General features: G+C 47.1%; 1 protein-coding gene across 3 annotated transcripts in view; it reads left to right on the top strand.

The window, feature by feature from the left end:
• Positions 1-23,679, top strand: part of Carm1 (coactivator associated arginine methyltransferase 1) — a 44,376-nt gene that overhangs the window by 8,434 nt on the left and 12,263 nt on the right. For all 3 annotated transcript variants that reach the window (XM_034511138.2, XM_034511140.2, XM_034511139.2), the window contains exons 2-4: positions 14,388-14,513; positions 19,533-19,639; positions 20,529-20,633. In XM_034511138.2, coding sequence (XP_034367029.1) covers positions 14,388-14,513; positions 19,533-19,639; positions 20,529-20,633 — 338 coding nt within the window. The remainder of the gene's footprint in view (positions 1-14,387; positions 14,514-19,532; positions 19,640-20,528; positions 20,634-23,679) is intronic.

Below are 23,679 nucleotides of genomic sequence, written 5' to 3'. Positions count from 1 at the left end.
TACTGGGACAGAAGCTGCTGAGGACCTGAGTGACAGAGTCATGACCTTGGCTAAGTGAATGAATTCTTAAGTCCTCCAGTAATACAGAGGGGTTTTAAGGCCCCAGGTAGTACTGTTAGTACACCTGGGATAAGTGTCTGTAGCAGCCAGCCGTGGCATTTGCCAACCTTTTAAGAACTGTTTGGGGGTGGTAGGGAAGAGCACTGACTGCTCATCCAGAGGACCTGGGTTCAATTTCCAAGCACCCACATGGCAGCTCACAACTGTTTTACAACTTCAGTTTCAGGGGATCTGGTGCCCTCTTCTGCCCTTCAGGCACCAGGCTGTTTCACAGCTGTACATGTAGGCAAAATACTCATACACATAAAATAAAAATAAATATTAAAAAAACCCAATAAACTGCTCACACTGGTTTTTCCGGGTTATACTCCTTGCGTTCAGCCCAAGAATCCCTTCCTCCCATGTTTTTGTCTACCTTGTTAAAGCCGTTCATTACCATATTTAGGCAAGCTATTCTATCAAGGCTGCTTTTCTTCAGTTCTGTTGCTGTCGCTTCAGCTGATTGTGTTCCCCAAGGTGGGGCTCTTCTTCATTGTATGCATGCACCTGCAGAATGGTTTGAATTCTAGAAATGTGCTCATCAGCACAGACTGGATGAGACTGAGAGGTGTTGCCCAGATGCCTCTAGTGGAGCATCTCTTAGTATGAAAATCAAAGACAGATGTGGGTGGGTGGGAGACGATCTGTCAAGGGACTGGAAAGGAAGATGGAGGGTCCTTCTGGAACTTCTAGGTTTCTGTCATGTGCCCTTGAGGGACACTTCATACCCTCCAGCCTCAAGGCTGTGCCTGAGTCTGTGAGTAAAGATTTGTACCCCTCTTTATTAATGCACCCAGGCCCTAGCTAATGTTAAGTGTAGCCAGTGTGCCTGGCTGGCCATGTGCTTTACTGAAATCCATTGCATGTCCCCCTTTCCCCCCTTTCTTTCTTTCTTTCTTTCTTTCTTTTTTTTTTTTTTTTTTTTTTTTTTTGAGACAGAATTTCTCTGTGTAACCCTGGCTGTCCTAAAACACTGTAGATCAGGCTAGCTTAGAACTCATCAGCTGGCCTCTCCTCCCAAGTACTGGGATTAAAGGTTTGCACCACTACTGCCTGGCTCTCGCACCCTCCCTTCCTCCCTCTGTGTGTGTAGGTCAGAGAACTACCTCAGGTCTTGATCCTTACTTCCCGATTTATTTGAGGCAGGCTCTTTTATTTGTAGCTATATGTACCTTAGGCTAGTTGGCTTGTGAGCTATTGAGAATTCTTTCATACCTACCTCCCATCTCTGTTAGAAGCACTGGAATCACAGCTGGGAACACTCGTGTCAGCTTTACATGAGTTCTGAGATTTAAACCCAAGTCCTTACACTTGTGTGGATAATGCTTTACTCACTTAATCGACTTCCCAGACCTACCAACTCGTGTGTGTATGTGTTCAAATATATGTACCCGTGAGCACACCAACAGATTCCAGACCTACCAACTCGTGTGTGTATGTGTTCAAATATATGTACCCGTGAGCACACCAACAGATTCCAGACCTACCAACTCGTGTGTGTATGTGTTCAAATATATGTACCCGTGAGCACACCAACAGATTCCAGACCTACCAACTCGTGTGTGTATGTGTTCAAATATATGTACCCGTGAGCACACCAACAGATTCCAGACCTACCAACTCGTGTGTGTATGTGTTCAAATATATGTACCCGTGAGCACACCAACAGATTCCAGACCTACCAACTCGTGTGTGTATGTGTTCAAATATATGTACCCGTGAGCACACCAACAGATTCCAGACCTACCAACTCGTGTGTGTATGTGTTCAAATATATGTACCCGTGAGCACACCAACAGATTCCAGACCTACCAACTCGTGTGTGTATGTGTTCAAATATATGTACCCGTGAGCACACCAACAGATTCCAGACCTACCAACTCGTGTGTGTATGTGTTCAAATATATGTACCCGTGAGCACACCAACAGATTCCAGAGGAGAAAGAGCATCAGAGAGACTTCCTCCATTGTTCTTCACATTATTATTTGAGACAGGGCCTGCCATTTCACTTGAAGCTCATAGATTCTGTCACACAGCTAGTCAGCAAGCACCTGGAATTCACCTATCTCTGCTTGCCAGTGTTGGGGTTATAGGTATTCATGGCCATGTCCAGCTCTTCCATAGGCACTAGAGATTTGGATTCAGGTTGTCCACAAACATTGTCATCTGCCGAACCATTTCCTCAGTCCCCACTGATTGCCTTTCACTATCTGAACATCCTCCATGGTTGGCCTGACTCCCAAGGAGTTCCAGTAGATGCAGTTCTCCCCTCCTTGGTTTTATACATGGAGAAGGTGAATGGCTTTGTGTCTGATCCCACAGCTTGCAGCTCTCATGATGCTCTGTGCCCCTCTTCTTCCACTCCTCAGGTTCTGGTGACACAAGTTACTTACACCTCTGGCTTGGAGCAGGTCTCCCCTGAGATCCTCATCCTTGTTCCACATCAGTGACTGGCCAAGGCAGAGAGAGTTCCTCAAGGAAAATGCCTGTGTTGGCTGTACTGCTGTGTTCCACTGTCACTACAGGCAGCAATGGCCTGCCTCCAGCCTGCAAAATATTTGGAGCCATATCTGGAGAGACAGCCTTTGAGCCTGGGTGGGATGTGGGCCTTCTAACTCAAACATCTTGTGCTCATGGAGTCCTCAAGGGCCTAATAGGAAGCCTTTCTGGCTGCCTAGCAGCCCCAGGACATCTGTTTCTCCCAGAGACAAGGACTCTGACCTACGGCTGACAGAAATTGCTGCTCCATACCTCTGAGGTGGAGTGTAGCTCCTGCCTCTCTCTGGCAGTTTAATCTCTCAGCAGCCAATGTGGGCTATACATTGAGGTCCCTGAGGTCCCTTGTACTGCTTTCCCACATGCTTCATCTTACCCCAGTCTTTCAGGCCTCTGCAAGTATCTTGTCCACTAAAGACCTCTTGGGTGTTGTGATGTTCCTGCCAAGTGTTACAGGTGCCATTAGGGTCACCTTATGCTAATGCAGAGTCAGCCCTGGGTGCTGTATTGAATTAGCTGGTAAAACCAACTAATGGTAGTGCCTCACCTAAATTCCTCCAGGGGCTTTGCTCAGTGGTAAAGACCCTGTTTAGGAATACCCCCACTCTCACCCCAAGTGAGGAACTAGGCATGCACAAAGCCTTCTTATGTTCCATCTACACATCCCTCCCTAGAGATTACAAGTGGTGTGTGAAACTGCCTCCTATGAGCCCTTTGGCTGTGAGGGCCTTCTAGGCAAGCTGGATCGAGGAGTCACTATTTCATGGATTAGCTGGGAAGTACAGTGAGGGTTGAAGACACACGTATGCTATCTTTACCGTTGTTATACCTAGAATTTTCTCTGGAGCTCCTTCTCCCCACTCTGTCTCATCTCAACCCTGTGCTGAGTTGGGTGCTTCATGTTACCCCACCCTGCAGTTTGCCCACAGGCAGAGGGTGTGTTCATCCTCCTGACCACACTCTAGACTGTGACTGGTTTGATTTTCTAGACATTAAAGTTTTAAGTTTGCTCTGACTGACTCCAGAGCTAGTCTGGCCTTTATGGCGGGTTCCAGGAGCACTTTCCCAGGTGACAGCTACCTGGAATTCAGCCCGGAATGAGTGGGCTGCCTGGGGCAATCTGACCTGTAGCTTACCCCAACCCACCTCCTTCTCACACACTGGGCACAGGGGAGTGGGTGCTGCTGGCTCTGGGAGAACCATGTGAGGAGCAGCAGAGCTGCCATGTGCATCTCCCCAGGGTCCAGAGTCAGGTCTCACAGCAGCCAGCTGGTTATCTTCAAAGTACAGAGTAGGAAGTCTACCAACTCAGGAGGGTGTGTCATGAAAAGCCAGACCTGTCTTCCCTGTGCACTGTTCCCTTCCTTGGGTCAGTCACTCCGAACAGAGGCACACCTATGTCCCATTTGTCTTGTCTACACTTCCTGTCATGTACACTTGTCTGGGCATCCCCCAGTCCCTGGCTATGGCCAGGACTAGATTGGTGTTCGTTGTCTGCATCGAGCTCCGTGGAAGGCTGGACTGAAAGTATTCCCTTCCTGGGGCAGCCACGGTGCTGATTGGACTTGTGTTTCCATACTAACCTCCTACTCCATCCATCCCTGTCCCATGTGTACGTGTGTATGTGTGTGTGTGGGGGGGGGAGTGTATGTGTGAGAGAGAGGCCAGAGTGTGACCTCCAGTGATGTTCTTCAGGTACCACCCCCTTTTAGTTTTTTAATAATATTAATAATTATCATGTTTGTAAACTGGTGCTATGGGTGTGGTATTCTGTGCTGTGGTGTGCATGTGGAGGTCAGAGGACAACTTTGTGGCTTCATTCCCCCACCCTCAATCTCTTCACCTACTGAATCTCTGCCTCCCTAGCACTGGGATTGCACACCATCTTTTCTTTTCTTTTCTTTTCTTTTCTTTCTTTCTTTCTTTCTTTCTTTTTTTTTTTTTTTAACAATTTATGTATTTTTTACTTTATATGCATTGGTGTTTTGTCTGTGTGTTATGACCTGCAATGTGGATGCTGGGAATTGAGCCTGGGTCCTTTGGAAGAGCAGCCAGTGCACATAATTGTTGGGCCATCTCTCCAGGCTTTATTTCTGGTTTTCTAAAAAGAATTATTTTTATTTTATACGCCTAAGTGTTTTGTCTGTATATGTTTGTGTACCACATGTGTGCAATGCCCATGGAAGCCACAAGAGGGTGTCAGATATTCAGGAATTGGAGTTACAACCAGTTTCCTACTACATAGGTAGTAGGAATTGAACTCCAGTCCTCTGGAAGCACAGCCAGTGCTCTTAACAGCTGAGCATCTCTCTAGGCCACTCTTGTTTGTTTGTTTGTTTGTTTGTTTGTTTTCGAGACAGGGTTTTTTTTGTAGCCCTGGCTGTCCTGAAACTTAGTCTGTAGACCAAGCTGGCCTTGATCTCAGAGCTCTGCCTGCCTCTGTCTCCTGAGTGCAGGCATTAATGTTGAGGTTAAAGCATTAGCCACCGCCACCTGGCCCACTCTTGTTTTTTAATGTGGGTTCTGGATTTTGAACTCAGGCCTTTGTGCTTTCATGACAGACAGTGTACTGACCCATCTCCTCAGGTCAGTTTTGCTCTCTGGGTATCCCTGGCTGTCCTGGAATCCTCAACTCAGAAATCCACCTTCCTCTACCTTGGAGTTCTGGGATTAAAGGCGTGCACTGCCACAAGTCAAAACCTACTTCTTTTAGTTGGCCATTCATTTGTTCATTCATGTAGTAGGTATTAGCTTTTGTGGGGCTCTGGACCTCCCTAAACGGTATCTGAGGATATCTGTTTGCATGTTTGCTGTGTAGGATAAGGAAGGCAAGAGAAGTTCCCTGTTTCCTGCGTAGGATAAAGAAGGCAAAGGAAGTTCCCTGGTCTAAGGGCCAGAGAAGAGAGTCAGTGCTTCACCTGGCAAGGACAGAAGAGCCTAGGGTGACCTCATAGTCCTCAGATGCCCCAGGGCAGGCAGACTGGTCACAGCTGCTTCCCAGCCTCTCCTGAGACAGCAAATCATCTGCCTTAGGTTACAACAAGAGGAAGACCTGACTGAGGTCTTGGGCCAGCCTCTCCATGACAGTAGGTGTCGTGCACTGGTAGCAGACAGCCATCCTGACTACTGCATTAAGCAGTGGTGACAGTCACTTCTGCCTTCCTCACACAGTAGAGGGCTTTCATCCTGCTGCACCTGCTTGTGGACAGCTTACTTTCAACACCACCCCTCTATAGGCTGCCTGCCTTTCCTCGGGGGTTGGAGTGACTGTTTTGGAATTTCAGTTTCTTTTAAAAACACAGAAATATTATAAAAATATGTTTTCCTTTTAATCTCAGGTATGGGACATAGGGCTACCGCTGGTTGTCCACAACAGCTGACCATGTTTTGCCTCGTGCAAGATTTTGCCAGCTGCAGATAGTTTCTGTGATTGTGTGACATTTGGAATTCTGGGGACTTTTCAGAGGGTCTATGAATGCTAGGGCCCAGAGAGGCAGAGTGGGTTATTAGTTGGTTGTTGGTTGCTGTTGGTCATAGTTTGTTAAATAGTTCTGGTCAAAGAAGAAACTAGGTATCCTGAGGCAAAATCACACTTGCCCCAAGGAACTTGATACCCCTGATCAGCAGGAAGTAGTCTAATGGTAATGTCACCCGCTTTCCAACAGACAAGAAACAAAATAAGACCCAGGGTTGCGGCTGGACAGTGGTCCTCTCAGATCAGAGTTCATTTTAGCTCTTTTCTAGCTAGGTGGCCCACAATGATCTAGCCACACAAGATTGAGGACAAACCTTTGGTGGCCAGTGGTTTGGAGCCAAAGTTACTGCAGGGTTGGAGGTAGGAGTCTGTAAAACAACTTACTCCATCCCTGTAATCAGCCTACCTCCTTCCCTTCCACTGCTCATGCTTTCTTGTCTTCTCACTCTTAGTATGTGAAACAAGACCAGGCCGTTTGTTCATAACTGGATCCTGTCCCTCTTCTTGGTGCACTGGCTGAGGCTGGATGGCCTCAGAATTTCATCTTGATCTTGGGGAGAGGTTGGTGGGAGGAGTGGAATCTATAACCCCAGGAGGGGGGTTAGTTTTACCCACCCCTCCTCTCACGTGGAATGCATCTTCTGAAAGAGTAAAAGTGAAGAGCCTTGTTGTATTTAGCAATGTTAGGTGATTAAGGAAAGACTTCATACTTGGTTCTTGTGTGCCTCCTAACAAGTTCCCAAGATTGGCAGCTTTAGTTGCTCCTCCACTGTTGGCAATAACAGCCTCCTGCTGGGAAGGGAGGGTGTGAAGTGCTGTGACCTTTTGTCCCACCTGGACTAGTAGCTACTTTTTTAGTGTCACCCTGTTGTTCCCCCCTCCTTCTCCTTGTGCAGATAGAAAGTTTTACTGGCAAAGAGCTTTGTTCCAGTTCCAGGTCTTGCCTACTCCTGCTGGTTTTACTAACTGTAGCTTTGACAGCCTAAGACATCACGGAATTTCTGCTTGCTCTATTGCTTTCTAGACAAGAGGTAGGGACCACTGACCTTCAAGCAATGGGAAGATGTCCAGCCGTCCGTAGGTATGGACAGCCGTGATGTGGACCTGAGCTTCTGTGCTTCCACAAACTGAGCGCCACTGCTCTGGGGACAATCCTTCTTTGAAGTGGAGTAGATCCACGTGCCCTGCACTGAGTTAGGAGCATTAACAAGCTTCACTGTACAGTAGGAACTCATCCAGAAAATGCTAGAAAACCTCTGAAAAGAAAATGACAAGTTCACAGGGGAAAGGCAAGGTTTTTCTTGTTCAAGAACCACAGAGAACTTTTGTCTGTACTGGAAGGATGAGAGTCTAGGGAAAGCCACTGAGCCAGTGGGTTCAGTGACGCAGAGGATGCAACAGAGGGCCTTGAGCCCCACATGGAGTTGGGACGTCTTCCTGAAGACTCTAGAAACCAGGAGGCCATGAGTGGTTTTATTTTTGTTTGTTTGTTTTGTTTTTGTTTTCTTCTGTTTATTTGTTGAAGTTTTAAAAAAAATATTTATTTATTTATTTGTGTATGTGAGTACACTGTCGCTGTCTTTAGACACACAGAAGAGGGCATCCGATCTCATTACAGATGGTTGTGAGCCACCATGTGGTTGCTGGGAATTCAACTCAGGACCTTTGGAAGAGCAGTCAATGCTCTTAACCACTGAGCCATCTCTCTAGCCCTGTTGAAGTTTTTAGTGACGTTTTTGTTCATGGCACATTGTGTAGAGGTCAGAGGCCAATATTTGGGAGTTGCTTCTGACTTTATTCCTTGTTAAAGCAAAGTATCCTTGTTTCTGCCAATATACACTGAACTCCTCCTGGTCAGCTGCTTATGATCTTCTGGGTGATCCTATTTCTGCTTTCTGTCTCCCTGCAGAAATGATAGGATTATAGATACAGGCCATCTACCCAGCTTTTCATCACATGAAAAGTTCTAGGGATGGAACTCAGGCCAGTAGGCTTGTGTAACTAATGCTTTTACCCATTTAGTCATCTCCCAGTTCACTTTGTTTTTTGGATCCCTCTGTAGTCTAGGCTGACCTGTTTCTCATCATGTATCCCATATTGGCTTCAAACTCAAGGTGATCTTTAGCTTCCCAAATGCTAGGAACTCAATATGGCCTCTACACCTGGCATGTTTGTTTTGAGAAGGGTCTCATTATGCTGTTCAGGTTGATTTTGAACTCATGAGTTCAAGTGGTCTTCCGACCTGTGCCTCCTATGTATGCACAGTGGGGACGATGTTAATCGAAAAAAAGCCCTGCACTGCAGTTGGGCTGAGATGGAAGGGCATGACTAGTAGGTAGTTACAGAGGCCTGGCATGTCCCCTGGGACCATCTGCTCCCAGGCTCCTGAGCCTTAGGGTCCCTAGACCCTGCTGCTTTGGGGAGGCAGCAGGGCTAGGGCCTGTGTTAGAAGGGTTTGCTAGCAGGAAGGGAATAGGGTAGCTTGCATTCCCCACCCATCTACATCTACTTCCTTGTTTCCTTCTATGTTTCCTAGCTTAGAGGATCCTCCTGGTGATGCCCATGGCTATGGGAGCCTCTAGGTTCTGGAGCTGTATATCTGCCTAGGCATCGTCCTGCTCCTTAGCTTGGCTGCCTTCTTCCTATAGCAGTGGTTCTCAGCCTGTGGGTCTCTACCCCCTTGCCAAACTTCTGTCCCCCAAAATATTTACATTAAAATTCGCAACAGCAGCAAAATTACAGTTTTGAAGTAGCAATGAAAATAATATTATGATTGGGGTCACCATAGCATCAAGAGCTGTATTAAAGGGTTAGCATTAGAAGGTCGAGAACCATCGCTCTACAGGCCCCCTGAACTCATTGAGGGGGTTTTCCTAGTCTTCTAGCCAAGCTGGGTTTGGTGCATATTCTGGCTTGCATAGCTTAGTGTCATGAGTCCCTCATGTTTGTGATGGGAAGTTAATGTCCTCATTACTTATGTCTGCTAAGCAAATGAGGAAGTAAGTAGAAGGAGGGCTTAACAGTATACCTGTAATTCTAGACATGACAGTCCTGTGAAATAAACCTGGCTGTCTGCCTGGTTTTGTCAATAAAGTTGTATTGACACAGCCATAGTTATTTGTTTACTTATTGAAGTACTGCAAGCTGAATGAGTCATTGTGACACAGATCATCCTTACAGAAAACTAACTTACTCTTTCTGTCTGTCTGTCTGTCTTTCTGTCTGTCTTTCTTTCTTAAATAATAGTGCTGGTGATGAGGCCCAGGGCTGAGCACATGCTCAGTAAGAATTTTACCACTGAATTACACTCCTAGAATAGCTGTAATATTTCCTATCTAGCTCTTCTGTAGAGAAATGTGGTCACTTCAGGATTCTTTCAAGTCCTAGCACATTGGTCAGGAGCAGTGACTGAGGATATTCACCAGAGTCGATTTCACTGTTGAATAAGATTCTTAACCTCTCTCATCAAATTGGTGACAAGATGACTAAATGGGGCAGAAGGGGGTGCTGTAAAGTGTTAGGTGGCTGTCTCATGGCAGAAACTAGAGGCTTATGATATGGATAGATGAGGAAATTTTTTTAGGAACACAGACTGTCTTGAAGGTCTTCTTGTCATGGGGAATTTGTTTATGCCCCATTTGCCCTGTGCACAAGCTGTCTCTTGTTACCCTAGACTCTTGTTTCTTGGCCACAGAGCTTGGTCAAACTCAGATGCCCAGACTGGTGTCCTAAGCATTGTTCAAACCCCTAAACTCAGGACCCAGTCTTTGTGCTCTGTTTGAGATCCATTGGAGACCCCACCCAGACAAGGAGTGTTACCATCCATAACCTGCAGTACCTCTCAGGGACTCTGGACAAAGGAATCATAACTCTGGTCTGAGAGTGACTGATGTTAACCAGCATATCCAGCTCAACCCTGTGTGTGTGTGTGGGGGGGGGTGGGGGGTGTGTGAGAGAGACAGAGAGAGAGAGAGAGACAGAGACAGAGACAGAGAGACAGAGACAGAGAGAGAGAGAGAGAGAGAGAGAGAGAGAGAGAGAGAGAGAGAGATGCATGCATGCATGCATGTGTTACTGTTGGTGTGCATGCTTGCATGGAAACCAGAGGAGTACATGGAGCATTCGGCTCGATCACCCTGCCTACCTTACTTCCTTGACACTGAAGCTGGCCGGCTAGGGTCCTAGGCACGAGTGTGACCACATCTGACTTTTTACATGTGTGCTGGGAGTCAAGCTCAGGTCCTTGTGCTGTTGCAGCAAGTGATCTTAACCGTTGAACGTCTCACCACTCTTTCCTCCCTGTTGTTTTTGTATATGTGTTTTGGGTTTGTTTCTTTGATACATGGTCTATGTAGCCTTAGCTGACCTGGAATTCATTATGTAGACCAGACTAGCTTCAAATTTACAGAGATCCATTTACCCCCGTATCCTGAGTGCTGGGAATAAAAACACGTACTACCATGCTTAGACTCCTCCTCTCCATTTAAAAAAAAAAGTTTTTTGAGATCTTACTCTGTAGCCTGGAACTCATTTATGCAACCGAGGCTGACCTTGAATTTACCTCAGCCCTGCTGTCTTAGTTTCCCAAGTGGTGGGGGTAGAGGAGTGAGCTACCACCTTAGTCTTTTTTTTTTTTTTTTTTTTTGGTTTGGTTTGGTTTTTCGAGATAGGGTTTCTCCGTATAGCCCAGGCTGTCCTGGAACTCACTCTGTAGACCAGGCTGGCCTCAAACTCATAGAGATGTGCCTGCCTCTGCCTCCCAAGAGCTGGGATTAAAAGGTGTGCGCCATCATTGCCCAGTGTGAGTCCTTTCTTGGGTTGTCCCATTCTGTATCTCTCTGCTCCACATTCATAGCCTGAGGCAACTGTGAGAAGGCTGGGTTGGTTTGTAGCAGATCATACCCTGGAGCTTTTCTGAAACCTGTGGCTGCAAGCTTCTGCTGTAGCTCCCTTACCAATGGCTTCATTGACATTGGCAGGGGACATTTACCTGCTTGAAAGGTCCTGATCAGTAGCAGGCCTGAGGTTATGGGGACACTTTAATGCTACTGCCTCATCCAGGCTTCAGGTGGTCCTTAGAGGATCCTTGCTCTGCAGTTCCATCCTTAAGGTATGGGATGTCTTCTCTATCTAGCCACAGGCTTGTCCTGGGCCCATGCATCTCTGGAAGGTAGTTGGGAGATAGGAAGGCTAGTATGTGCAGAAGCCAGACCAGGGCCTTGCCTTTGGGTCTGGAGGGTTGGGTGTGCCATGGCAAGGCAGGATGCTGCACAAACCTGGGGCTCTGCAAAATGCTCAAAGGGAACATTTGGTTGTTTGCTTTTTTTTTTGGAGAGTTCTGGGGATGGAACCCAGGGCTTTGCATATGCCAGGCAAATACTCCACAGGCAAGTCTGTACTCCAGGCCTCTGAAAGCAGAATTTGAAAAGCAGGAGACTATGGTGTAGGTAGTTTGTTAGTTTGCATGGGTGTGTCAGAAAGGTTCCTGGTGCTTCTTTTGCTCAGAGAAAAGGCCCAAAGGGCCAGCTGTGATGCTCAGAAAATGCAGACTCCTTCATCTGTGCTCCAGCCCTGCCTCTGTTGCCACCACCACAGGTGCTAGTGCTATAGTTACCTGCTTGGTGCCAGGCTGCAGAGGAGCACATAGGGCATCTGGGCATCCCAGGGTATTATCCTCATCCAGACCTAGCCCAAAGATCACCTTTACCTTCTACTCCAGAAGGGGGACAGTCCCAGGTACCCTCAGGCAGACCCTGCTCCTAGGAGGTGAAATCTGCTCCCAGAACCTGGCTCTTCCGTGGGCTAGACAGAACAACAGAGTAGCCATGGCCTCTGAATACTGCAGGTCCCCCATGCACTGTACTGTCAGATAGGGCTCAATTTTCTTTACTGAAGTGACAGCCCTTAAACTAACATGAACCATTTTAAAGTACAATTCAGGACCATTGAGCTTATTTGGTGTTATATAACTGTGATCTTTAGCTATCTTCAAAACCCTGTCATCACCCCAAAGGAAACCCCACACTAGGAAGCTCTTGCTCCCCTACAGCCTTCTCGGAGCCCTGGCAACTAACTGAAAGTCTATCCCAGATACTTCATGTACACCCTTCCTGCTGTTTGATTGAATGCAGTATTTATTGCACAACCTTTGTGGCTGTCCCCTTCTTTTGATACAGTATTTCTGGTAGTGTTCCAGGTTGTAACAAGTCTTGACTTTGTTTCTCTCTGTGCTTAAATAATACGGTTATCTGATTTTATCTGTTGATCAGTTGATGAAATTTGAGTTGAGTCTAGTTTTGACTATTAGGAATAAATAGTCCTTTGTCTCTGTCTGTCTGTCTCTCTGTGTGTGTGTATGTATGTATGTATGTATGTATGTGTATTTCCTTCTAACTCTGATCTTCTTGCCTCCACCTCCCAAAGGCTTTTTGCATGTGTGCAGCACTCCCACTGTCTTGTGTGTATGCTGTCCTGGAATGTAGTCTTTTTACATGTGTGCAGCACTCCCACTGTCTTGTGTGTATGCTGTCCTGGAATGTAGTCTAGGGCTTCCTGCATTCTCCCAACTAAGTCCCAGCACCAGCATGTTCTTTTCCTTCTTTGAGATCTTGCTGTGTCGTCCAGTTTAGCGAGGATACCGCAAGCCTCTTGGCTTCGGCCTCCTGATTGACTGGATTGCTTATAACAGCCCCTGAACCTGACGGTTTGCATACAAGTGTTTGTTTGAAGCCCTGCCTGGCGTGCTTTGTGGGGATACACCTGGGTGTGGAGTCGCTGTGTTCACTTGGCCACATCTCTCTGGAGATGTTTGCTGGGCTTCATCCCCCCACACCTCTCCATTCACTTGCTTCATGTGACTGTTGCTAATTTGTGGACATTTGTAGACCCTGAGCAGTGACATCTCAGAGAGAGTTGTTGGTTATTTATTTTCATTTTTATTTTGTTGTTGTGTTTTGTTTGTTTATTTCTGTGATAGACACCAGGGCTTTGTGCTTGCCAGGTAAGTGCTCTACCAACTTTTTTTTTTTTTTTTTTTTTTAAATCAGGGTCTCAATGTGTAGCTTAGGCTGGCCTGCAATTTAAAATTGTCCTAATTTCAGGTGTTAGAGTTCTAAGGGACAAGCATGTACCTGGGTCATTTTGTTTATTTTGTTTTTGAGTTGGGACCTTGTTATGTGGCTTAGGCTAATCCCAAATTTCTAGGTCCAAGTGGACATGCTTCAGTCTATGAACTTATAATTTTTAAATTATAATTATGTTTAAAGATTTATTTATTATATGAGTTCACTATAGTTGTCTTCAGACACAGCAGAACTGGGCATCAGTTCCCATTACAGATGGTTGTGAGCCACCATGTGGTTGCTGGAAATTGAACTCAGGACCTCTGGGAAAACAGTCAGTGCTCTTAACCGCTGAGCCATCTCTCCAGCCCTGCTTCTTCCTTCCTTTCTTTCTTTTACCCTATTTTGGCTACTCAGGGTGCTTGGAAACATATCTTGAGCCACATTTTTACCAGCATTTTGTTTTGCTACTTATTTGGTGAGCCATATAGAAGCAGTCATGCTGGTATAGTGAGCTCACTGACTGCTGCATTCATGTTGTAGGAATATGGGTCTTCTGGGGTGTAGCTGTAGCTCAGTTGGTGGACACGCACCTAACACCCACAAAGTCCTGGGCTCTATCCCAGCACCACATAAACCAGACACACAGGTATACACCTGTGATCCCAGCAATGGTGGGGTGAAAGGCCAGAGTTCAAAGTCATCCTCAGCTGCATAGTTACAGGTTAGCCTGTCTCAAAAAGGGGTGGGGCAGTATTCTTGGAAAAGCCCACAGAGCCGGTGTCTCATTTCATACGCCCCATGTGGTGTAATGGATCTAGGCTCCACTGGGCACTTAACAGCTGCCTTTCCTGTTATCTCCTTCATTCTACCATAGCTGTCAGCAGTTCTCTCACCTGATACTGACCATTCCTAAGGATGGCTCTGCCCATGTTCTCAGCATCTGTCTTAGTTCATACTGGGACAGGATGACTCTGGGTGCCCATGCCTTCCCCTGGAAACATGTTTTCTTCATCTACTTACTAAACACTGAGCTCCTGAGGACCCTGGCTGTGTCCCTGCTGCACAGGAGTCCCTTAGCTCCCCTTTACTAAAGAGACATGGGCAGGCACAGCACCCACAGCACTTCAAAGTGGTTCTGAGGTATTTCAGAAGAATCTAGAGATTCCAAAAGGATGGGGGACAGGGACACCTCTCAAGCAAAGCAGTCACCAGGAATCCATCACTCATGCCAGCATCCCACTCTCTCTTGCAGATGAAGATGTGTGTGTGTTCAAGTGCTCAGTGTCCCGAGAGACAGAGTGCAGCCGTGTGGGCAGACAGTCCTTCATCATCACACTGGGCTGCAACAGCGTCCTCATCCAGTTCGCCACACCCCACGGTATGTGTCTTAGCTCCATGGTGGGGCCAGGAGATGGAGGCATGGCCAGTTAATAGAAGTGTTGCCATACAAATATGAGGACCTGAGCTCAATCCTCAGTACCACATGAAAAGTTAGGCTTAGTAGTACACACTTGTAATCTCAGAGTGAGGGAGATGGAGACAGATGAACCCCTGCAGCTCACTAACCAGCAGGCCTTGCCTTTATCAGAGCTCCAAGCTAGAGAGAGAAAGAGATTGCCTCAAAAAACAAGGTGGGAGCCGGGCGGTGGTGGCGCACGACTTTAATCCTAGCACTTGGGAGGCAGAGGCAGGCGGATTTCTGAGTTCGAGGCCAGCCTGATCTACAGAGTGAGTTCCAGGACAGCCAGGGCTACACAGAGAAACCCTGTCTTGAAAAACAAAACAAACAAAAAACCAAAAACAAACAAACAAACAAAAAAAAAAAACCAAGATGGGAGATTCCTAAGGAACGACACCTGACACCTAGAGCTGACATCTTGCCTCCACGCACAAGCAACACACACACTCACACAGAGTGCACTCGTATATGCCCAGTGCCTTGGCATACACTTGTAGCCCCAGCTGCTGGGGAGTTTGAGACAGATAGAAGGATCCCTGCTTAAAGATAAAAGTTATAGTCGTGACCAGATTTGGTGACACGTGCTCATTGTCTCAGCTTCTCAGAAAGCTAGGATATGAGGCTCACTTGAGGCAGCTTTATCTCGAGACTCTTGCTCCAAAAAAAGAAGGAAAAACAGGCCCCGTGAAGAGACATGTCTCAGTAAGCTGTGCTTTAAACACATGCCCTGCTCTGGTACCTCATTAGCTGCTGTGGATCCTGTGGATCCTCTGGATCTCAGTCTTTTTCTCCAAAAGGGCCAACCTGACACTCTTGCCATACCCAAACCTTTCAGAAATCTGGTTGAATTAGGCCTGAGACCAGCTTTTCCAGCTGTGTCTGGTCTTGGGGAGGCTGTGGGTTGGACCCTTAGGGGAGGGAGATGGGCCCAAGGGATAGCTAGAGTTTCACTCTCATTAGAGAAGCTGCTCGGGGCTCTGAGCAGACCTGTCATCGGGCATGAGAGGGATACTTGAGGTTGCTCATGATGGCTTGTTGAAACCCAGCTGAGCAAAGCTCTGGGGCCTTGAGGTTTGGAAGCAATGGCCAGGCCTGTGACTATCTGTGACAGGTCTTAGTCAGCGGAGTGCTTGGTGAACCTGGTAGCTGTTGCAGCGGAGTATCTGGTTTCCCCAAAGCCCTTCATGTCTGAACAAGAAGTCACTTGTGCCTCTAGTAGAGCTGTTGCAATATGGAGGTCAGGGTGCCCTGTTGCCTTGTCACCTCCTGCACAAGCATCCTCAGACTTCCTGTCCCCATTCCCTTCCTCTCCTCTTTCCTTCCCTTCCTTGTAATCCTAACACTTAGGGAGTTGAGGTGGAAATATCAGGAGCAAAGGTCAACTTTATCTGTTAAAAATCTGAAAAGAAGCCTGTGGTGCATGAGATACCATCCAAGAAAATTGAAAAGAATTGTTTTAAATTTGAGGAACTAGAATGTAGTTCTGTGGGCTAGCCCTTCCCTGACATGCATGAAGTCCTAGCTCCGTTTTCAGCCACCACAGGCCTGCAATCCTAGTGCTCAGGAGGTGGAGGCAGGAAGACCAAGAGTTTAAATCATCCTCGGCTTCATAGCAAGTTCATGGCCAGCCTGGGTTACATGTCTGTTGATTTAAAAAAATCTTTTTATTGGACACACGAGTTCTATACATGTGTGGCCTGAGCTAAATACACACAGTTCTCCATGCATAGGACAGCATAGCTCATGGCAGGGGCACGCAGGGCACTTCAGTTATTTAGGAACATTTTAGAGTGTATTCCTAAAAGAGAAGGGTCTGCCAGAATCCCAATTCATTTTTGACTTGTTTAATTTGCATGCGTGGGTGTGAATGTAGGTGTGCTTGTGCCATGGTACACATGTGGTGATGAGGAAGCCCCACAGGTGTCAGTGCTCACCTTCTGCCTTATTGTTTACCACCAAGCACACCGGGTTAGCTGACCCACAAGTTTTTGGGGGATTTTCTTATCTCTACATTTAGAGTAAGAGACAGTATTATTACATCATGTGGCTTTTGGGGTTCTGAGCTTAGGTCTTCATTCTTGCATGGCTTGCATAGCCCACCGAGCAGTACTCCCAGTCCCCAAATTCATTGTTTAAAAAGGAGTATTTGGGTCTGGAGAGATGTTTTTTTTTTTTTTTTTTTTTTTTTTTTTTTTTTTTTTTTTTTTATTACTTATTTATTTTATGTATATGAGTACACTGTTGCTATCTTCAGACACACCAGAAGAGGGCATCAGATCCCATTATAGATGGTTGTGAGCCACCATGTGGTTGCTGGGAATTGAACTCAGAACCTCTGGAAGAGCAGTCAGTGCTCTTAACCACTGAGCCATCTCTCCAGCCCTGGAGAGATGGTTTAACCAATAGTTACAGCACAACCTGATGACCTGAATTCAATCCCTAGAAACCACACAAAAGTGGAAGGAAAGGACCACCTCTATAAACTGTCCTCTGATCTCCACATTTGCCCCATATGTCTTCTCATACAGAACATACACAGTAGCAAGGAAGAACTTTGGGTTTGGGGTTTTGTGTATGTGTGTGTGTGGGGGGTGTTTTGATGTGGCTTTTTTTTTTTTTTTTTTTTTTTTTTTTTTTTTTAAGACAGGCTTTCTCTATGTAGCCCTAGCTATCCTGGAACATGGCCCTGGCTGTGTAGCCCAGGCTGGCCTCAAACTGGATCTCAGTTTGCCTTTGCCTCCAGAGTGCTTGGTTTAAAGGACTGTGCCTCCCAGCTAAAGATGTGTTGACAACATTTCAACCAGGGATTACCATCCACAGATTATAAATCTGGAGACAAGGGCAAAAGATGGCTCAGCAAGTAAGAGCACTGGGCTGCTCTTACAGGGGACTGCAGTTCTCGTCCCCACAGCAGCTCAGAACTATGTGTAACTCCGCTTTGAGAGGATTTGAAACCTGTTTCTGGCTTCTATGCGCACCAGTCATGCAAATGGTGCAGACACATATATGCAGGCAAAACACACATGCACATAAACTGGGAGGAGAACATTTGGAGAGAGGAAGGGCTCCTAGTTAAGAGTTCTTCCTGAGGACCCAAGTTCAATTCCCATTGCCTACATAGCATCTCACAACTGTCTTATTCCAGTCCCAAAGGATTCAAAGCCCTCTCAAGGGACTCCTCAACTGAGGAGTACAGAGATATAGGTAGCCAAACCAACCCATGGACAGATAAGTAAGTAAGTAAGTAAATAAATAAATAAATAGGTAAGTATATAAATAATCCTGGAGGTAATGTGATAATGTGGCCTGTGTATTTGGCCCAGGAGCTAGTGAGTACACAATCTCAGGGAGTCTTAACTCATCATGTCAAGGAAGGCTTTATTACAGGAGTGGTCCAACTTTTTTTGAGGAGGTATGGTTGAGATAGCATGTCACTGTAGTTCAGTTCAGGATAGCCTTGAAATTGCAATCCTCCTGCGGCAGCCTCAGTGCTAGGGCTTCAATCAGGCCTAGCTGGCTGGTTTTTGTTTGTTTGTTTGTTTTTTTGTTTTAAGATTTATTATTTTATGTATATGAGTACACTGTCGCTCTTTTCAAACACACCAGAGAGGACATCGGATCCCATTACAGATGGTTGTGAGCCACCATGTGGTTGCTGGGAATTGAACTCAGGACCTCTGGCAGATTAGTCAGTGCTCTTAACTGCTGAGCCATCTCTCCAGCCTACCTAGCTGGCTTTTAATTAGTTATTAGTTAATTTGCATGAGTTGGTGTATATGCTGTGTGTAGATGTATGTGTTTCTAAGTATGGGAGTACACACATTAAGGTGCCATGTGCATGTATGTTCATATGAGTCTGGAGGCCAGAAACCTCATTTACTGAGAGAGGGCCTCTTGCTTGACCCAGAGCTCATCAGCTGTGCTGGGCCAGCTGGCCAGCGTGCTCCAAGGATTCCGTCCTCATCTCTTGTGCACTGGGATTATACCTTGGCCAACAGAGCGAGAGTTACTGTGAGTTCTAGAGATCTGGGCTTGGCCCTGACACTTGTCTAGCAAGGACTTTACCCATCGAGCCAGTTCTCTGATTTTTTTTTTTTCTTAGTCTATAAATTGGTGTCCATTTTTCTAAGTTCCTCAGTGACTTTTTTTTAAAATGTATTTTTATTTTTTGAGAATTTCACATTCTTACAGTGTATTTTTACATATCCACCCCTAACTCCTCCCAGAGCCATCCTCTTTCCCACTGCCTCCTCCCCTCTCCCGTCCCCCTTCAGTATATTAATCCACCCAGTGCAGTTTGTGTCCAAAATATATTTATGGCTGGGGTCATTCACCACAGCATGGTCTACCTACAATACCCTTAGAAAATACTGATTCTCTCTCCCCCTGCAGCCATCAACTGTTTAAAGTTCCTCAACTCGGGGTGGGGTCATTGAGCCCTGCTCTGCTTCCTGCCTTCAAGTAACTTTCGTGTGAATCAGTTCCAAGAACTTCATAGCACTGTGCCCTGGGGAAGGGTGGTGAACAGCCTCTCCACATGCTTTTCTGCGTCCACAGGACTCTCCTGCTGTCTTCAACCTTGAGGTGGTGACCCTTGTGTCCAGTGCTATCCCCAGAGGCTACTGTAAGCTCCTGGCAGATATGGAGCTGGTTCCTAAGGGTTGATAACCTATGCTCCCCACACTTCATGGGATGTTGCCTGGGAGGAATGCCCAGGCCTGTCCTCACTCATGCCACCTGCGGTCATGCCCTCCTGTCAGTCACGGTGCCTGGCAGCTCAATTTCTTTCCTTCTTCATTGGAACATTGTATTGGGGAATAAGAAGTTGGTAGACAAAGTCAGGGAAGGCAGACAGGAAGAACAAATGCCCAGGCCCAATGGATTCTCCTAGAGGGGTAGAGCACTGGCCTCCCCAGTGATATGGCTCCCCCTTTCCAGATTTCTGTTCTTTCTACAACATCCTGAAAACCTGTCGGGGCCACACCCTGGAGCGCTCTGTGTTCAGCGAGCGGACAGAGGAATCCTCAGCTGTGCAGTACTTCCAGGTGAGTTGGCACCTACCCTAGGCCAGACAACCACCTGGTGTTACCCTCCCCCACCTTCCCACAGGAGGTCACGCAGCATTGGGTAGGCCCACATGGGTGCTCATCCTGGCTCTGTCCCTTACTAGCTGCGTAACCTCAGCAGGTGTCTACCACTTGCTAGGCCTCAGTTTCCTCATCTGTGAAGCCCAGGTCCTCAGGTGTTTAGAGTAATGACTGAACTGTAGACATGTCCTAAACCCTTGGTGAGTGTAAGGCTCTGTGTAAGCAATCTCACATGCCAAGAAGCACTTGGACGTTCCCAACAACTGTTATTGTCCCCATTTTACAGATGAGAAAACTGAGGCTCAGAGAGGTTAAGTGACTTTGCTCCAAGTCACACAGCTCTTATGCAACAGAGCCACGATGGGAAAGCCAGGTCTGCCTGATGCCCAAGCCTGTGGCCCTGCCAGGTGCCACGCTGCCTCCTGATCGCCTGTTGTCTTACAGAGAGACACCGCACATCACCTGCCTGGCGCTCTGAGCTCTAGGGTTTTGTTCCATCCATTCCTCTTCTTTGGGCCCCTAAGATGGGAGAGTTGGCTCCCAGATGCTAGAATCCCACCCATGACAATGTTTGTGATCTCTTGGGTGGCCTCCAAGTCCAGGTGGCATCCAGCTGTGTCCTTCAGCCATGATGATAGTGGAAGTGTCCCTCTTGGGCACTGTTCCTCAGGCCCCTGCTCCCTTCTGGAGCAGCTGGCTCTTGTCAGTTGGGTACAGACTGGCAAAGGGTACATGACCTCCCAAGGGAGGTTTATGCTTTCAGCCCCTCCCTCCATGTTAGGGCAGCCAGGGATGTGGCAATCTGTCATGCCATGTGTTGTGTGCTATTGGTGTGTCTCTGTTCCAGTTTTATGGCTACCTGTCCCAGCAGCAGAACATGATGCAGGACTATGTGCGAACAGGCACCTACCAGCGTGCAATCCTGCAGAACCACACTGATTTCAAGGACAAGGTGAGCCCGCTGAACAGTCTGCAGGGCACCTGAGGGGTCGGGCGGGCAGGGCCTTCTTCCCACTTCTGTTACCTCCTTTGTATCTATTGTTCCCTCTCTTTCTTTTTTTGGGGGGTGGGGTCATGACAGGGTTTTCCTGTGTAGTTCTGGCTGTCTTGGGGCTCTCCCTGTAGATCAGGCTGGCCTCAAACTCACAGAGATCTGTCTGCCTCTGCCTCTGCCTCTGCCTCCTGAGACCTGGATTAAAGGTGTGTGCCAGCATCCCCTCACCCCTTTCCATTTTCTTTTAGTTACAATCATGTTGCTTCTTCCCCTTCCTACAGAGAATACTTTTGCTCCTTCTAACATGACTTTGGTCATGCTGTTTTCTGCCTCAGCTATATTGCAGCATCCTAGAAAAATACAGGTTTTACATGGACCATAGCTCTAATCTCACCATGCAGGAGATGTTGCCAAGAAGGTCCCCAACTATAAACTTGGGAGAGCTTACCTAGCATGAGGAAGACTCTGACTTCCATTGTAGCATTGCAGAAAAATAAGACAGCTTTAGATAAGGAGGTTGATGTTTGAATGTGTGTGTTCTAAAACTGGTTGCAGCATCGTGCACCTTTGATCTAGGAGGAGGCAGGCATAGCTCTAAATTGGAAATCAGAGCTACACAGTGAATCCTTTTCTCAAGAAAAGGGAAGGAGGAAGCTGAAAATAATGAAGCCACACCCTCCTCATAGACAGATGGCATCTTTGGGGAGCAGTTAAGCTCTGCAATAGGAGTGGACCCAAGCCTCTCAGCCATTTCAGTTCTCATTTCATCTATCTAGAGCAAGAGCAGAGAGCCCACAGGACGGGGTCTTCAATTCATAAGGCTCTATCCTCAACTTTAAATGTTGTGGGCCAGCTAGCCCCAACTGCCTTTCCAAAGTCTTCTGACAGATGGCTGAGTTAGCTATTTACCCAAGCAGCTCACAAGAATTCAGGGAAGCATGCTTGCCAGCTGCTCACAAAGATTCCAAAGATGGGATGAAGACACTGGGAACAGTACGAGAGGGGAGTGGCCTCACTGCTTCCTGTAGCTTATAGCTCCTGCTCTGTTCCATCCTGAACTCAAAACCCAGGCCTTTTCTGCCACCCTTGTTGGTGTGTTTAATTGGCTTGGTGAGAAAATCCAGCAAGACCTGTCCACATGTTCTTGACCTTTTTAGCACCCCTCTTCCAAACACAAGATAGGCTAGGACCCTTCTGAGTGGCTTTGTGTGTGTGTGTGGGGGGGGGAGGTGAGCAGGGGAGGAGGGTCTGGTGTGTGTGTGTGGGGGTATTGTAATATAATGCCCTATTGTGTTGTCCAATGCTTTAAACTTAGTCTTCCTCCTGTGGCCTGTTACACCTTACCCCCAATACCACCTACTCCCCATACTTTATTGCTCTTCAGCCCAGGTCAGTGGTGCTTACCTACAGTCCAGCACGTGAGAGGCTAAAGTAGGAGGAAGTTAAGTCAAGGCCGTACTGAACTATGTGAGACTCAAAAAACTTGAGGTTTGGGTAGCTGCTGCTATTCCCAGGGAATGTGCAGTCTTTTTGGTCTTTATAGTAAATTGTGTGAGGTAGTCAGGCTTTCTGTTGAATGATTTGGCCCAGCTGTGGGTGTATAGGTGTTTTGAACATGTGTCCCACCAGCCAGGCAAGGCTGAGATGTTAAGTCAGGCAGATTGAATGCAGTTTTGCCTCATAAGGATATGATCCCATTGTAAACGAAGGGACATCTTTAGGGTCCTTTTTAATTTTTTTCTTCTTTTTTATGGTGTAGAGGGTAAATTAAGACAGAGTTGTCTGAGATAGCCCAGGTTTGCCTTGACCTCACTATTTCTACTTGCCAAGTGCTTGAATTACAGACAGTCAGCACCATGTTCCATCTAGGGCCTCTGTGTTCCACACAGGAAACAGCTCACTTCTCATCCGGTGGCTTTGTTTATCCTTTTGCAGCAATTGGAAACTTGTGTTTTTGTTCTATCCTTTTGAAACTACCTCTCACTGTGATCTCGGGCTATCCTTTAACTCCCAGCCCTCCTTGTATGAGCCCACTCAGCACTGAGAACATGGGTGTGCACCTCTATACCTAACTTCTGATCAGCATGTATGGGGGTAGTGGCTGTTGGGGTTGGGGGGCAGTCCTCTCTGTGGATTTATCTCTTCCAGGCTTTAGTTAGGTTTTACCCCAGGGCCTCTAGGCCCTAGAGAAGTTATCTCCATGGAGCATTCTCACAGGACTCTTGGCCAAATTCACTTGCCACTACTGGTTTCTTCTCGTCTGAGCCCAGGCAGGGCTTGGGGCCTTCAAAGCATATGCTTTTTTGGTGACATTTTAGCTCTCCCAGGGATGGGGCCTGTTTCTACTTTTAAGGTTTCCAGCTTAAGAAGACCTAAGGTCCCGGCAGCAGTGCTGCCTCTCTGCTGGCTGCTATACCCAGGCCATTTCTTCTTAGAAAGCCTACATACACCACCCTGAAACATCTGTCCTTGTTGTGCTCGAGTGGAAGCAACTCCAAACATCCAGAGCATGAAGCATTCTGCCAAACTCCTGTCTTATCTCAGTTGTCCCTCAGACCTGGGCCATTCACCTGCCCCAGCCAAGGAAGGCTGCTTCTGGGGGCTGGAGTTAGCACAGTGCCTGCAGAAGCCTCTACCCCACATTCTCTTGAAAGCCTGTGTCCCAAGTGTTCCACCCACCTTCAGGCTGTAGGATTGGGACTGAGCAGAAAACCCAGGCTCTTCTTCCTAGAAGCCTGGCCCATGGCTTTATTTCCATGTTGATCCCAAGCCTGTAAGGGGCAGCTCCTGAAAATGAGGACCAAACCTGGCTTTGTGTCTCAGCTTCTCAGCAGGTGGGCAGGCAAGGACAGTGAGTTTCTGGCACTGTGGACATTTCTTTCAGTACCTCCCTGGCTTTCACTTCTCTATGCTTCCCAGGTCAGCCATGTTTTAATCTTCAGACAGGATCTCACTGTGTTAATCCAAGCTGGTCTTGAATTCATGGTCCTCCTGCCCCGGCCTT

This window comes from Arvicanthis niloticus, chromosome 8 (genome assembly GCF_011762505.2).
Source record: "Arvicanthis niloticus isolate mArvNil1 chromosome 8, mArvNil1.pat.X, whole genome shotgun sequence".
NCBI classification, from domain to species: Eukaryota; Metazoa; Chordata; class Mammalia; order Rodentia; family Muridae; genus Arvicanthis; species Arvicanthis niloticus.
The sequence above is the reverse complement of the archived record's forward strand: the minus strand, read 5'-3'. Positions and strand labels throughout refer to the sequence as shown.